General features: G+C 38.3%; 1 protein-coding gene across 1 annotated transcript; it reads right to left on the bottom strand.

Moving 5' to 3' along the window:
* Positions 1–3,376: 3,376 nt before the first annotated feature.
* On the bottom strand, positions 3,377–4,674 carry LOC128733212 (chymotrypsin-like elastase family member 2A). Its single transcript, XM_053826913.1, has 3 exons — positions 4,618–4,674; positions 4,460–4,553; positions 3,377–4,389 (listed from the first exon to the last, which is right to left on the bottom strand). Exons 1-3 carry the CDS (start codon positions 4,672–4,674, stop codon positions 3,377–3,379), a joined length of 1,164 nt encoding a protein of 387 aa, XP_053682888.1.
* Positions 4,675–14,991: the final 10,317 nt, after the last annotated feature.

Here is a 14,991-nt window from a genome sequence, read left to right on the forward strand (position 1 = left end):
CGTTGGATAGACTCAATCCGTTGAGTGCTGTTTTGATAGTACGGCGCCCAGACTACAGCTGCATATTCTAATATCGACTAATATCTGTTCGGGTTTTTAAGCACTGGATATTTACGAAATATTTAGTAAACCGGAACTAAAAGCCAAGATTTTTCGATGCTTTGGCTGAAACAAAAGCTACATGTTCCTTAAATGTTAGCTTGGAGTCTAGTAGAATTCCTAAGTCCTTTACGCACGTTTCCCTTGTTAAAGATATTCGAGATACTTTATAATCATGGCACAAAATTGATCTTTTGCGTGTAAAAGAAATACAGAAGCACTTGGCGGCATTTAGGATAATTCTATTCGTTGTACACCAGTCAGCGCAATTATACAGCTGCATTTGTAAAAACTCAGCCTCAGCGTTGTTTCTGATAATTGCGAAGAGTTGAAAATCATCTGCATATGATAATTTCATACAATTCAGTGTAAAATTGAAATCGTTCAGGTAAAGCAGAAAGAAATACGACCCCAGATAACTACCTGGGGCACGCCAGATGTGACGGAGAAAGGTGATGAGATAACGCTACCTATTTTGACGGATACTGACTCGAACCAGCACAACGTATTATCACTTATTCCAAGTTGCTGATGTTTTGCTACTGCAATCTGGTGATTGATTTTATCAAAAGCTGCCGATAAGTCGGTGTAGATTGCATCAACTTGGAGATGTTTCTGCAGTGAGTGAGCTAGGAAGGATGTGTATGAAACCAAGTTGGTGCAGGTGGACCGTTTGGGCATGAAACCGTGCTGGGTATCATCAATATAGCGAGAAAAGTTAAAAGTTAGGTATTCGAATACAATAAGCTCGAAAAGCTTCCCACTAGCACAGAATGACGCGATTCCTCGATAAATAGCTATGTTCTGCTTCGAACCTTTTTTATGGATCGGGGACACATACGACATCCTCCAGATGGAAGGTAAAAGACCTGATAACAGCGACTTATTAAAAATTCTGGATAAAGGGTCGCATATTGTAGAACTGCATTTTCTTAAAATGATTGAAGGTATTCCATCGGAGCCAGTTTTTGAGGAACTCTTTAACCTGCAGCAAGCGTTCTGGACAGTTTGAGGAGAAATGGTTGGGTGAGAGCCAAGTGCTGCATTGCGTGGTACATTTGAAGTAGCATTCAAAACTTGTTGATTACTAAGTTTCTCGTCGGAGAAAATGCGCTAAATTGTTTACGAAAGAGTTCGCATATGTCCGATGCATTGGAAGTTTCAGCTCAACAAGAGTCATGGTTGTGGGAAAGCCAGATTTATTTCGTTGCTCATTTACATACTGGCAAAACTTTTTTGGGTTACAATGAGGGCATTGCTGCATACAGGTTTGATAAGTGCAGAATAGCTTCTTGTTCAGCAGTTTGTAACGATTATTCAGAGAAATATAACGACATTTAGATTGATTTGTGCGAAGTTTAGAGTGTTCGAGAATGTTTGGGCTGCCAAATTAGTATCCATGTCCTCTAGTATTGAGTACTACTTTATATTTAATAAAAATTGGTTCATCTTTATGAAACCGGTTTTTCCATAGTTATACGTGAGAAGTTCTTTAGGTTCCTCAAAAGAACATGGTTTGGCTTGGTAGAGGAAAATGTAAAGCGTAGTTAAACAGAATATCCAGCTGATAAATCAATAATAAAAGTATATTAATTAAAATTTTACAAAAGTAGTATACCAAGCGACTATTATTCATCGTATAATTTGTAACGATGATAACTTTTTGTCGATTTCATTTCGATTTGTTTTGGTGCGTGAATTATCGGAGGAATAAAGAAAACAAAAAAGGAGTTAAAGCAAAAGGTTAGCATTGGCATTTTTACATGTTCGAGGAGGCGGTTAGAAATACAATTAACAACTTTTGTTCGAAATTCAATTCATTTTGTGGAATAACGAAATTTTCTGGATTAGTAAATAAATACTAGCGCAGTTGGGTATGAAATGGGGAAGGCAAATGAGGAGCGTCCAATATAGCTCTAGCTATCCCAAGCCCCTACCTAGCGCCTCCACGTGGCCATACCCGGTAATGCTCTATTGAGTAGCCAAGCTAGGAGGTGCGATACTGTGTGGTTCCCGGCTGCCTGATCTCATAATCGAGGTTTTGGGCAGACGGTGGAGCCACACGATCTGGCAAGCATAATATAAGTTATTTTAATTATTTTTTCGTTTTAGCTTATGAAGCATTTACTGCTTTATAGTGAAAACTTTGGCCAATACGAGTGTTAATACTGCACATGGATATTGGATACCAGAAGAAAAATTAAATTAATTATTAGAAGCGTTTATGGAAACTAAAAGGACGCAACTCTATTCCATTCGAAGGACTGCTGGTGAGATTGTTCTATTTTTACCCAAATATACCACATTTCATAAATAAACTACAATCGGGAAGAGGGAGGGACCGTCAGAGCACTTGTTTGAAGCGGTGGGCCTAGGGAGAGTGAAACAGTCAACTTTCTAGGGTTAATCTTGGCCCGATTAACAGCACATCGTGGATAATGAGCGGCCTCTTCTCCCCACCTACTGGAGTCATTCTGCATTAAGACGGTTTATTCAACGATTGACTCAGGTGACTTAGCCCTTGGAAGGAGATTCTCTAAATCCCTGGTACGTGTAAGTGATGTTGCTTATCGACCAATTCCCTTTTGGCCCTTCATACAAGAGTTGGGAAGCATGACTAATCGTTGAATATGTTCAACTCTTTTTGACATGATAGGCTCATTGCTATGAACGGATGTTCTGCTAAGGCAGGTGGTAGTACCATATATTCATATTCGTATTCATAGTAAATAAATACTAGCGCAGTTATTTGTTATAATGTTAATGTTAGTATAACAGTTGTTAAGATTCGGCGATGCACTTCTTTTGGCTATTTCTTTTCAATCGATTTATGAATCAAATAAAAACAAACAACTGATGGCTATTGACATCGAATACCTATCGAAGAGCTTCAAACGAACCTTTGAACATTCCTTCTTCTTTATGACCTCTCAGTTATCGTCAAGGTATGATGCTGGTCTAACAAACCAATCGTCGTATGTTGGAGTCTTGGTTGGGTGGTTTAATTTGTGGCAGTACGAAGTTTATATATATACACTATACAGAATAAAATAATACAATCCAACTGCAACGGCACAACTATTACGCACAAACACAGAAATGGCCTTTCGAGATTCCGCTATGTACACTCCACGTTGTACACTCAATATGTTATGATCTGATAATTATAAAGCTAAGACTAATTAATAATTTTTGCACTTGACTGAAACACTGCATTGTATGGCATATCCGAGAAACTTTGACCAAGGTGAGTTCACTGTTTTTAACTCTGTGTATTTTAAATCTTCAAATTATCCAATATCCAGTTGATATGACTGCCAACGAACACACCCACCCCAGGTTGCTCATCGTGCACGTTGCAAAAGCGGGCACCGTCAGAAATCACCCCAAACAGGACATATTTGTTATCATTTTCATTATTCACCGGAACTATGGCCTGATATGGTCCTCCTGAATCTCCTCTGCAATGTCCTTCATTGGATTTTCCCCGAGCGCAAAACGTTTCCTCATTTAAGCATGATGGCGTCCGTTTGGTAAGTTGCAGTTCTGTCTCTTGCAGGACATCTGATTGTTTTTGCTTTTCTGTGCCACCCCAGCCGAGCACGACTAGCTTCTTGGGTTTCAGCATGAGTAAAGTTTTGGTTATTGGAAGGCAAATTGGGTATACCTCATCTGGAATCAGAGTAGCTTGGGTTGCTAATTGTATCAAGGCGATATCGTATTCTGAGCTGTAGCCGTTGAAATTTTGGTTTGGAATTAATTTTTCAATGGCATGTACTTGACCCGGTCCGGCATATGTTTTTTTCATGTAATACTGAATGTTGGATATATTATGTTCTCCCAATAGAACAGCTTTTGGCATAGAGGTAAGTCTTATGCAATGAGCAGCTGTCAAAACATACTTTGGATGAATCAACGAACCACTGCAGTGAGTTTTCCACGTGTTCTTCCATTTGCTTAGGAGGCTAGCCATCCAAGGGTATCGACCCGGAGCTGTCTCGCTTCCTTTGAGAATCTTATCCACAAAGCCTTCATGACCACAATGGTCGAGCCCAAGTTTAGCGGCATTCTTGTGTTGGATGTATTCCAGGCCAGACCGAGCAGTCGACGTCGCACAGCAAATCGATGTACTTGGACGAGCATCCGAAGAACAGCTGCTACGACGTACAAATTGCTGTAGACTTGTATTTGTGTTGATACGTCCATCCAGAAAAGGGTAAATATGATCACAAAGTCCAACCGGAACACATAGACCGGGCTCACCACGGACGTCCTCGCAGGCAGGGAAGTCTGAAAGTTTGATTGTATGATTTGAAGTTGAAATTGAAATTTGAGTTGAGAATTAAATTATTAAACCTACCATTCTGAATCGCCATTGGCTGCTCATTTAATCTGGTTCTATACGTCTTGGTCCGGCTACTCACTAAATACTCTTCTGGACAGCAGAAATACTCCTATCGTGGTCAATATAGAAGCCGATGAATTACAATTCCCTAATTGATCGAATATCAATCTTACCTTATTGCCATCTTGGTAGCAAAGATTTTCCGGGTGTTTCCTTGCCTTTTTCGACATTTTAGAATTATGAAATGAGCAATGTTCTGGAGCAACACATCGACCGGATATTTCGTGTGATCGAACGACACAGTTTTTACCTATGGTGGTGTCAGTTGGTTCGCAGCAAAATCGCTTTTTTCCTCCACTCCTAAAACACTCGAGGGATCTGATGAATGACTTCCGAATAGCATTCTTATTACTTGCAACGATCGCATCGTAAATAGGTGGACAGAACTTTGCTGCAACGCAAACGGCACTTTTCGATTGACACTGTCGCTTGGCCAAGACTATAAAAACAAGTGTCGAATAATTATTTTTCTCGCATTTCCCGCTGGTAAAATTTCATTACCCTGATTATTGGTGTAAGATAAAAGTAACAAATACAGAAGAAAAACACTACACGAAATCATTTTAACGGTTTCTTTGTAATACATCCTAGAGTTGGATAAATTGTGTGCACTTAAGATTCAAATAGTCGTCATTGACTTTTGGGTATAACTATTTACTCAAGTATTAACTATTAAGCTCAACTGGAAACAACTTCATTCACTGAACTGAACGTTCGTGAAGCGAGAAAGGCGTCTTTTATACCGGCATTCGAGTGTTGCTATTCATCTGCCTTTAAAGAAACATTGATTCGAAGAAATTCATCCGTCGATATCGTATGTGAATGAATGAAAAAACAGGTTCAAAATTCATAACAAACTAGACGCGCGCCGTATTTCGTCAGCAAAGTGGTAAGAACTGCTTGGGACAATATTGGGGGCTCGCACGTTTTATTTTCAATCGCATCTTCCCACAGTAGTGATCGACCAAAGTGGCAATGATGATAGTAGGCATTCAAGACCTATGAAATACAACTACTCTCAAAATTATAATCTACTGCAAACAGTGTGAGTATATTATTTTATTAATGCAGCATTACCACTGACATTACCTATTACGCACAAAATTCAATTCAATAATCAATTCGTTTGGCAGTGAAATAAAATTCGTTGGCATGAAGGTGCTTCAAATGTGCAAAAATAGGCTGCTTAGCTAAGGCCGGATGCCCAATAAAAATTAGTCAACATATTTTAAAATGAATAACGATTACATTGTTCGCGTTGCAGCTTTAGCAATTTTAAAAATTAAAAAACTTGGTCGAAATGTGGTGTGGACTTGGCAAATAAATTAATAACCAATCTATAATTGGCTGAGGCTCCTTTTTATCCGACTTGGATAAAAAGTCCTACATCAAAAATGTACTATGAACAAAAAGGATGCCGGTTTACTAAAAAATTGGACTTCTACGTCAATTACGTTGAAGACGTCTTGCACTGAAACTTCATGTTAAAACTCCAGATGAATCACTTCTGCCTAAATTATAGAATATGAGATTAATAGATTTAATATTTCAGTTTATCCTCGTCTTTGACGACAATTTGATGACGTCTCATACTATATGGTTGACAGCTTCCAGATAAAAATTAAGAAAATATTCAATATACACAAACATAATTTTTATATTCAGATCATAATGATTCACTCCGTACCTATTAGCCTGTCCCGTGTGCTCTAAATCTGCAACTTAAAACCGGAACTGGTTTTCTGTGTGTTCATTATAGCAGCTTACGTAGAATATATGCCAATGCTGCGGCGGGATAAAATTATGCAATGATATGCCATCACATCCTCCGCATTGAGCAGTAGCATGCAGAAGTGATTCTCTCGTCTGACGTCTGAAGTGACGTCTAAAGATTCAAAGCTGTAAAACAAAAATATCTTTCAGGTTTGCTAACGTTCCCTCTTTCGGAACTTGAACCTTCCGATTTTCATTCGACAGCCTCCGCAGCTAGCTGTTAGAGTACAGGACAATTTGTGACGCAAGTGCTACGATCTTATTGACCCAAACAAGTGTCTCCCAGCTGAGATTCGCACATAAAACAACTAGTTTTTTAAAACAGAGCCGTACCTCGAGGCCAACCGCGAGGATTTGACGTAGGACTGCGTCTTTGTTTACTTTACTGGGACTGGGTAGCACTTTGTGAAAAAGAAAATAGAACTGTAACGTTTGAATGGAAGATTTTAAATGCTAATAACTACTAAACTGCCCATAAATGGAAGACAGTCACATATGCAAAAACGTGCAACTTCGAAAAACACGGTTGGGGGCTCTCCTATACAAATGAAACACAAATTTCGTCATTACTCGAGAACTAATCAAGTAAATGGAACCAAATTTGGTATGTGAGGGTTTCATCAGGCAGGATTTTTTTACGGTCTATTGAGCTCCTTTCCCCTTCTAATAGGGGGGGCTCCCATACAAATTAAATACAAATTTTCTCAAAACTTTGGAACTAATTAAGCAAATGGAACAAATCTTGGCATGTGCGGGTCTAAGAAAGCAAGAATTTTGTCTATGGTCAATTGAAACTCCTCCCCTCTTTAGGAAGGGGGGGGGCGATTCCCATACAAATAATATAAAAATTTCTTCATAATTCGTGAACTAATCCAGCAAAAGGAACCAAATTTAGCATGTGGGGGTTTTTGGAGGTGAGAATTTTTTCTATGGTATACTGAGACCCCTTCCCCTTCTAAGAGGAGGGGCTCCCATACGAATGGATTCCAAATTTCCTCAAACTCCAGAACTAATCAAGCATATGGAACCAAATTTGGCATGTGGGAATTTTAGAAGGGAGGAATTTTTTCTATGGTGTACTGAGACTCATCCGTATTTAAACGGGGGGGCTCCTATACAAATTGAACACAAATTTCTTCATACCTCAAGAACGAATTAAGCGAATGGAACCAAATTTGGCATTTGGGGTTTTTTGGAGCCATGAATTTATTTTATGATGGTTTGAGGCCCCTCACCCCTGTGGTAGGAGGATAAGGACTTTCGTACAAATAAAACGATTGCACAGAAGTTTACGTATGTAACGTATGTTCAAAGCCACCATTGCATTTAAAGAAGAATTTGTTCTGAATATTTCGCTCTTATCTTTTACACATTCACTTAAACAATGGCACTTACAGATTCTTATAAACATACGTAAGCTAGAAATGCAGTTTACATTAGTCTTTGATCTAATGATCTGATTTAGTCCTACGTCACCCTTTCGTACAACCCCTAGGGCTGTATAATTTGCAGTTTTTACAACAAGAATGTGCATTTTTTATGTTAGTTATAAAGTTTCCGCAGTAACCAATCCGTAATGTTTGGTTACATATTTATTTTGAATATGAATAACAAAAACGTTTAAGAAGCATTAGCATAAGCAGCAAATCAATCGTTTATTAGCACCCCTGGCGTTTTATACTGCACGTTGCTGTTTATCAGCCTTTTGACTGCATAGCTGTTGTAAATTGACATCCATAATTCTAGTTAAATTCTTCTTGTCAGTAACTTGCAAATAAGCATTGTCAGCACTGTAAAGGGTTAGCAGTAAAATAATTGTATATTTTGCAAAAAATAGTTTTTATGTAGCTTTTAAGGCGACTTAAATACTTATAGGTTTGCATTTAAATTGCATTGGAAATTAAATTGGTTACCTGGGTATACCAATCGGAAGGACGGTAAGTAGGAACCGCGACACAAAAAAGCAAAGCCTAGGTGCTGCATTCCGTTTTCGAAACTTGATCTTCTGTTTTTATACGACAGACTTCGCAGCCAGCTGTTGGAGTGCAGAACAATTGCAGGGTCAGTTGCTACGATTCTAGTGACTCTAACAGCCCCTCCAAGTCGGGATTCGAACATACGACTGGCCTATTAGGCCAGCATCATACCTCGAGGCCAACTGGGAGGCTGGGAAATGCGACACCACAAATTCAAAAAAAAAAATACATCGTACTTACTTACTTACTTACTTACTGGTTCGCTGTCCCTCAGGATGGACCACATGTGTAAAAACTTCGAACGGCATCGGACCGAAATGACAAACAGAACATGATGACCAACCAGAATTTGCACAGGATGTGGCTCACCTACATCAAGGTCAATATAAGACAAATGCCGGGACAGGAATACTATGTTGCTATCTCTAAGTTTGTAGCACTCGAGTGTGTTCGAAAAACAGTCAAAATTCGCTAAAAAAATTACTTGTCTGGCAAGCGAACTGTGGATATGGCATCAGAAACCGTCAACGAACGAATTTTTGGAGGAACAGCTATTTATCCTTTTGTTATCCTACAGAGGCCCAACACGCGGATCTGCAACTGTACCAGGCCCATCTTAAACTGAAACAATGTTGTTTTCTTATCTATGAATCTTCAACCGGCCAATTTTTTGGTTCAAAAACTGCTCAAAATCTTTGTATATTTGTATTGACGCTATAATAATGTTGTACACTCAAATCTCGTTTTACGTCCACTATTGGGGGGACGTAAATCAAATCGGTCGTAAAAAAAGTGGACGTTAATTCAAATTTCGTACGTAAAACGAGAGGACGTTAATTCAAATTTTGGACGTAAAACGAGAGGACGTTAATTCAAGTTTTGGACGTAAAAAAAGTGAACGAATTGACATAATTGGTTCCAACATGGAATAACTCGTGATCCTGACCGTATAGAACGTTGGTGTCTTCGACAAAGTTGTTTAGCAGATCAAGGGCTTTTCGTCGGATTGTATGGATTATAGAATTGTCTCACTACGTGGCGCTAGTGTATATGTAGTACTCTTATGCAGGCTATATCTTGCGCTGCTGACTATCTAGAATGTTGCGGTCTTCGGGAAGTTTATTGAAATGACTGACACCTTCAAGATGGTATGGAAAATAATGCAGAATTGGCTAATTATGTGGCGCTAGCGTGTATGTAACATTCTTACACAAGCTGTACGTTGCGTTGCTGACTATCTAGAAAATTGCGATCTTCGGGAAGGTTATTTAAATAACTGCCGCCTTCAAGATGTGTTCGCGATAGCGAAAAATACGCTAAAATCCGCCAACCGTATGAAACACGTGCTTTCGAAAATTCGAGAAGCATCTCCAAGCTGCCTGCATCTGCTGGCAACGTACATCGAACATTCTAGGCACTTCTTTCCTATGTCAGCAATGTATTTCGTCGAACCTTCCCGAAGTTGCCCGAGATGACCAGAATGTCGCGCCGTGTAGTATAAATACGGGCGTTTAACAGAATGCAAGTAGTAGAAGTATTTCAACCGTCTTAGAGACAACATCGATTGAACCACCGTGATAGTAACAACAAGTGATAAGAACTAAGTGAAAGTGCCACATTGTGCAAAAGTATAGTTAAATAAAAGTAGTGTTAAGTAAAAGTGATCTTTTCCCGACATCCGAAAGAATTCCAGTTTGGCGTCGTCCCTAGTCGGTAAACCGTTCCGGCTAGGATTCAGTGTTTGCGTGACGCTTCCACCCTCTCCGGCGTCGCCTCTGGACTCTACCCTTCGCAGTGGTGTGGCACAAATCCATCCAGCTGTTGTTACCGTGACTATTGTTCCAACGGCGGTAAGAAGGCACAGCTCACCCATCCGCCTTCACATGTTGGCACTGGTGCCAACAAGATGGTATGGAAAATAGCGCAGAATTAACTCACTACGTGGCGCTAGTGTATATGTAACATTGTTATACAAGCTGTATCTTGCGCTGCTGGCTATCCAGAAAGTTGCGGTCTTCGGGAAAGTTACTTAAATGACTGCCGCCTTCAAGATGGTATGGAAAATAATGCAGAATTGACTCACAACGTGGCGCTTACGTATATGTTGCACTCTTATACAAGCTGTATCTTGCGCTGCTGACTATCTAGAAAGTTGCGGTCTTCGAGAAGATTACTTAAATGACTGCCGCCTCCAAGATGGTCACTGAAGAGTTTCTGTGCTACAAGAATTTTAAAATAATCATAGGTGTGTATTACACAGTCCAATAAATCCTAACTAAACATATTTTCGTTTCCACTTGCCCCGCGGCACCTTATATGTTTTAATTGCATATAATAAACATAATTGGGTCTACACGGAAAGAAATCTGTTTCTGTTTTCATGAATAAAAAATCATGAAAAGAAAAAGCTTGAAATGTTTAGAGATTCTCAGTTTTGCTGACGTGAGCTGTGTGTTAAAAGTGATGAATGTATGAATGAATAGTGATGAATAGTTCAATGGAAAAATCTGCTACCGTGGAAGGAAGAATCCCTTACGATAAAAGTGAAGGAGGCTATGATATTCAATATTCTGGATATGCAAATTAAACTATCGGTCTATTTTAATGACGGCAGTTCCGGTGAGGTAACAATGACGGTCGCTTTACTCGACGTCGCAAGTGTTGTGGTGAAAGAAGAACCTATGTTTCAGACATCCTCGACGCAGTCGAGAAAGCAAAAGTATTTAGATCCAATTCTTCATTGAATACAATGATGGCTATGAAAATACGTGGACGGGGGTTCATAAATACAACGCCTGCAACCATTGAGACATAGTGATTTCTTTTGAGAATCACTTGTGTGCATCATAAAAGTTGAAATAGTAATGAATGAACAGCCCACCGATTATTGTATTATATATGATTATGCGTAGCATGACATGTTTCAATAAAATTACTTTAATTCGCTTGTGGCCTTTAAAAGGGCCATTGGTTACAAATAACATTAAAGCCCAAGTGCGTTCATCGCAAATATGACGTGCCATACGAATGTCGTTCTCTTTTGACATGAATGGCAACTGGTACGTAAGTTAGCGACGTCGATTCACTGTATTTTGCTCCGAGAACGTTTTACTAGTTTACTTTCACAGTTTACCGCTTGTTACGTAGCAGAAAATATGCAAAAGTTTCTGTTTTATTTGTATGAGAGTTCATATCCTCGTATCACAGGGGTGAGGGGTCTCAAAGCATCATAAAATAAATTCATGTCTCCAAAAACACCCACAAGCCAAATTTGGTTCTATTTGCTTGATTAGTTCTCGAGTTTTGAGGAAATTTGTGTTGCATTTGTATAGGAGGCCCTCCTCTTACGCCCTTCTTAAAATTGCTCTTTTACCCATCCATAAAATTTCTGTACATTTTATCCATTCAACGACATATAAATCGTTCAGTTTCGTTCAGTAGTTTAGTAGTTCGCATTTGAAATCTCTCATTCAAACGTTACACTTCTATTTTCGTTTTCACAAAGTGCTCCCAGTATAGTAGACAAAGACGTAGTCCTACGTCAAAATATTTTAAATGTTTAAGCAGTCACTGAAAACCTTGAGGTTTAACTCCATATTTGGTACCAAAATAATAAAAATCAATTCAGTGGTTCAAAAGTGATAAATTATTAAAGAAGGAAAGCTTGGCAAAAGTTGGGATTTTTTGGGACCACTCTTTCTCAAAACGGGGCTCCCTAAGTGCCAAATGGAAAAATACGAGCGTAAATTTTGTAGAATTTTTATGGACGGTTGACCAAGCGGGAAAGAGAGGGATAAAAATACACAATCATCCTAAGAACCTTCCCCGGCCCCAAAAACCCCAGCACGTTAATTCAAATTTTGGACGTAAATCGATAGGACGCTAATTCAAATTTTGGACATAAAATGAAATCACGTAAAATGAATGGACGGTTCGGTAACTTAAACTACCTTTCTGAAGAAAGGAACTTCTTGTACAACCAAGATCATGAGTTATGGCAAATACAAAAAAACATACACTAGTGCCGCCGGTTCCATACCATCTTGAATTTTCCATACCATCTTAAAGGTGGCAGTCATTTGAGTAACCTTCCCGAAGACCGCAACTTTCTAGATAGTCAGCAGCGCAAGGTACAGCTTGTATAAGAATGCTACATATACGCTAGCGCCACGTAGTGAGTCAATTCTGCGCTATTTTCCATACCATCTTGATGGCGGCAGTCATTTAAGTAACTTTCCCGAAGACAATCCAAATTTCGGAAGTAAAACGAGAGGACGTTAATTCAAATTTTGGACGTAAAAAAAGTGACGTAAAACGAAATCACGTACAATGAACGGACGTAAAACGAGATTCTAGTGTACCTCCCTGTAATTTTGTACTGTATTCCCTCCCAGTTGGTCTCGAGGTATGATGCTGGCCTAATAAGCCAGTCGTCGTATGTTCGAATCTTGGCTGGGAGAGGCTGTTGCAATCAATAGGATCGTACCAACTGGCCCTTCAATTGTCCTGTATTCTAACAACTGGCTGCGAAGTCTGTCGTAAAAAAACAGAAGGTCAAACGTTTAATTTATATGACAAAGTCTAAAGGTCTTTCCTAGCGAATAGGGAAAAGAAATGCAGTGCTCAATTCAGGCAGATTGTAGATTACGTTCAGCTCTACAAATGTTTCATACATGAATTTTAGAGATTGTGCTTCTATAATGCAATGCAGTTGAAATAATTTTTAAAATTGAAGAGAAATATTATTTCAGTCTAAGGATATTTTTTCTGTGTTATTAGGTAAAACTTTACAAATCTTGATCAAAGAGACGTAGGACTACGTCTTTACTTTAATAGGGTAGCATGCTGTGAAAACAAAACTGATCGTGACACGACAAAATGACAGATTTTGAACGACAATAACTTAGTCAGTTCTATATGGACTTTGCTGGTTTGCATACCAATCGATTCACAAAACGTGTGCCTATTCTGTGGTTTTTACAAAAAGCTGGATTTTTACAGCTACCTGCTGGATGTTTTACATAAAGTTGAACAATTTTAGTGAATTTGCACAGGCCTCCAGCCAATTACGTTTAAACATTCTCGGGTATTAAATCGATACTTCGATTGCATTTATCAGGCAAATCGTAAATGTGAGAATGAAATGCATCGTTTTTATAACCTTTTAGTCTAATTATTGCCATTTTATTGAATATCCAAGATCTCAATTCCTCAGCTTTTCCTTTTATGTCCCGCTCCAGTCCCTCCAGATAACCTGAAATGCAACACTATCTATCACTAAAATAGAGCAGTTTCACGTAAAATGACAAAATATGAACCTTTCTGATTTAGATTAAACTTTACAAGCATGTTTGATAGGAGTAAATATGCACCATCCACAGGTCTTGGCGCCATTTTGATTTAACCCATTATGACCCAGCGTATGATATATCATACCTCGTCTTCAAAACCTGTTTACTGCTGAATTTCAATAGTTAGCATTGTTAATATATCACTACAAGAGAGATAAGACATCAATCTGATGTGTGTGTGTGATATAATTTGTCAGTTTTTGTCATTTCATCTGTATTTTCAACAGTGCAAAGTTGTGACAAATGGCGGAAAAAAAGTTGAAAAAATGGCGAAAAAATGTTTGTCTCCAAAACGCATGAAAAAGTCTACATTTAGTGTCGAAACATTACCTGACATGTAAATTAGTATTTATATGTAAAGTCTATCACAAAATTCGATAAGAAATCTGTAAAAAACTTTGTGATTTGTTTGTTTGAAACTGAGCCTATAAAATATTTAACCTGCGATATTTTGGCCTTGAAAGCATTCCAAATGACGATTTTGCGTTTCCCGACACATTCGAGCCATAATATAATAGATTACAGAGTTTCACTTCATTTGGTCCAAATTTAGGTATACCCGGGTCATAATGGGTTAAGACCCATTTTCCAGAAGGGCGTATTTATATTCATGTGTATTATGTTTGAAAGATTGTATCTCGAAAACTGTCGATTTTACAAAAATTCTGTCTAAACAAAAGTTGTAGAAAATTGATTTCTCAACATGAAAAAAATATGCACTGAAAAAAATATTTTAATATTTTTCTAAATGCAGCCGTTTTCGAGATATTCGGAGAAAAAGTTAGATTTATTTTAATTTTTTATGTTAAACACGTCTTTTTCATATGTTACTCCAGTTGCTCCACTGTTTCTATAAAATTTCTAATAAGGCCATTACAAATATTCAAAAAAGTTTTTGTCCCTTCGGTGTTGGGTCACAGAAGGGGGGGGGGGGCGAAAAAAAAACAAAGAGAAATTTTTAATCGAGCAAAAAAAATATTGATTTTAGGCATTTTTACTTGAAAACCAAATCTATTCGTGCTTTTAATAAATACGTTGTTATTTTTCATGCAAAAATCTACGAACAAAAAGACAAAAACGAAGGAAAAGTTTTTTGGCCGAGTTTCGGAAATTCCACTGTTTGAACTTCCATTTCTATTTCGTGCTAGAAGCGTTAACTCAACTAGTACACTCCTTTTTCGAGTTTTTCAAGCGGTAGAGCCCACAGACAATTGATTTTATAAAAAAAAATTTAACTCATATTCTACAAATTATTTTTTTGTCCCCCGATTTTTCAAGCCAATTTCCCAGGGGGGGTGACAAAAACTTTGAAAATGATTTGCAATGACCTAACTACATTTAATTTCCTACAACTTCGAACTCGCCTTATTGATTCAACCTTTCGTTT

This window comes from Sabethes cyaneus, chromosome 1 (assembly GCF_943734655.1).
Source record: "Sabethes cyaneus chromosome 1, idSabCyanKW18_F2, whole genome shotgun sequence".
NCBI lineage: Eukaryota > Metazoa > Arthropoda > Insecta > Diptera > Culicidae > Sabethes > Sabethes cyaneus.

Excerpts from the sequence above, each read along its gene's own strand:
- LOC128733212 (XM_053826913.1), bottom strand. The coding sequence starts at position 4,674 with ATGTCGAAAAAGGCAAGGAAACACCCGGAAAATCTTTGCTACCAAGAT. Across the intron at positions 4,554-4,617 it reads GCTACCAAGATGGCAATAAG|GAGTATTTCTGCTGTCCAGA; the intron begins GTAAGATTGATA and ends TGACCACGATAG. Across the intron at positions 4,390-4,459 it reads GCCAATGGCGATTCAGAATG|ACTTCCCTGCCTGCGAGGAC; the intron begins GTAGGTTTAATA and ends TCAAACTTTCAG.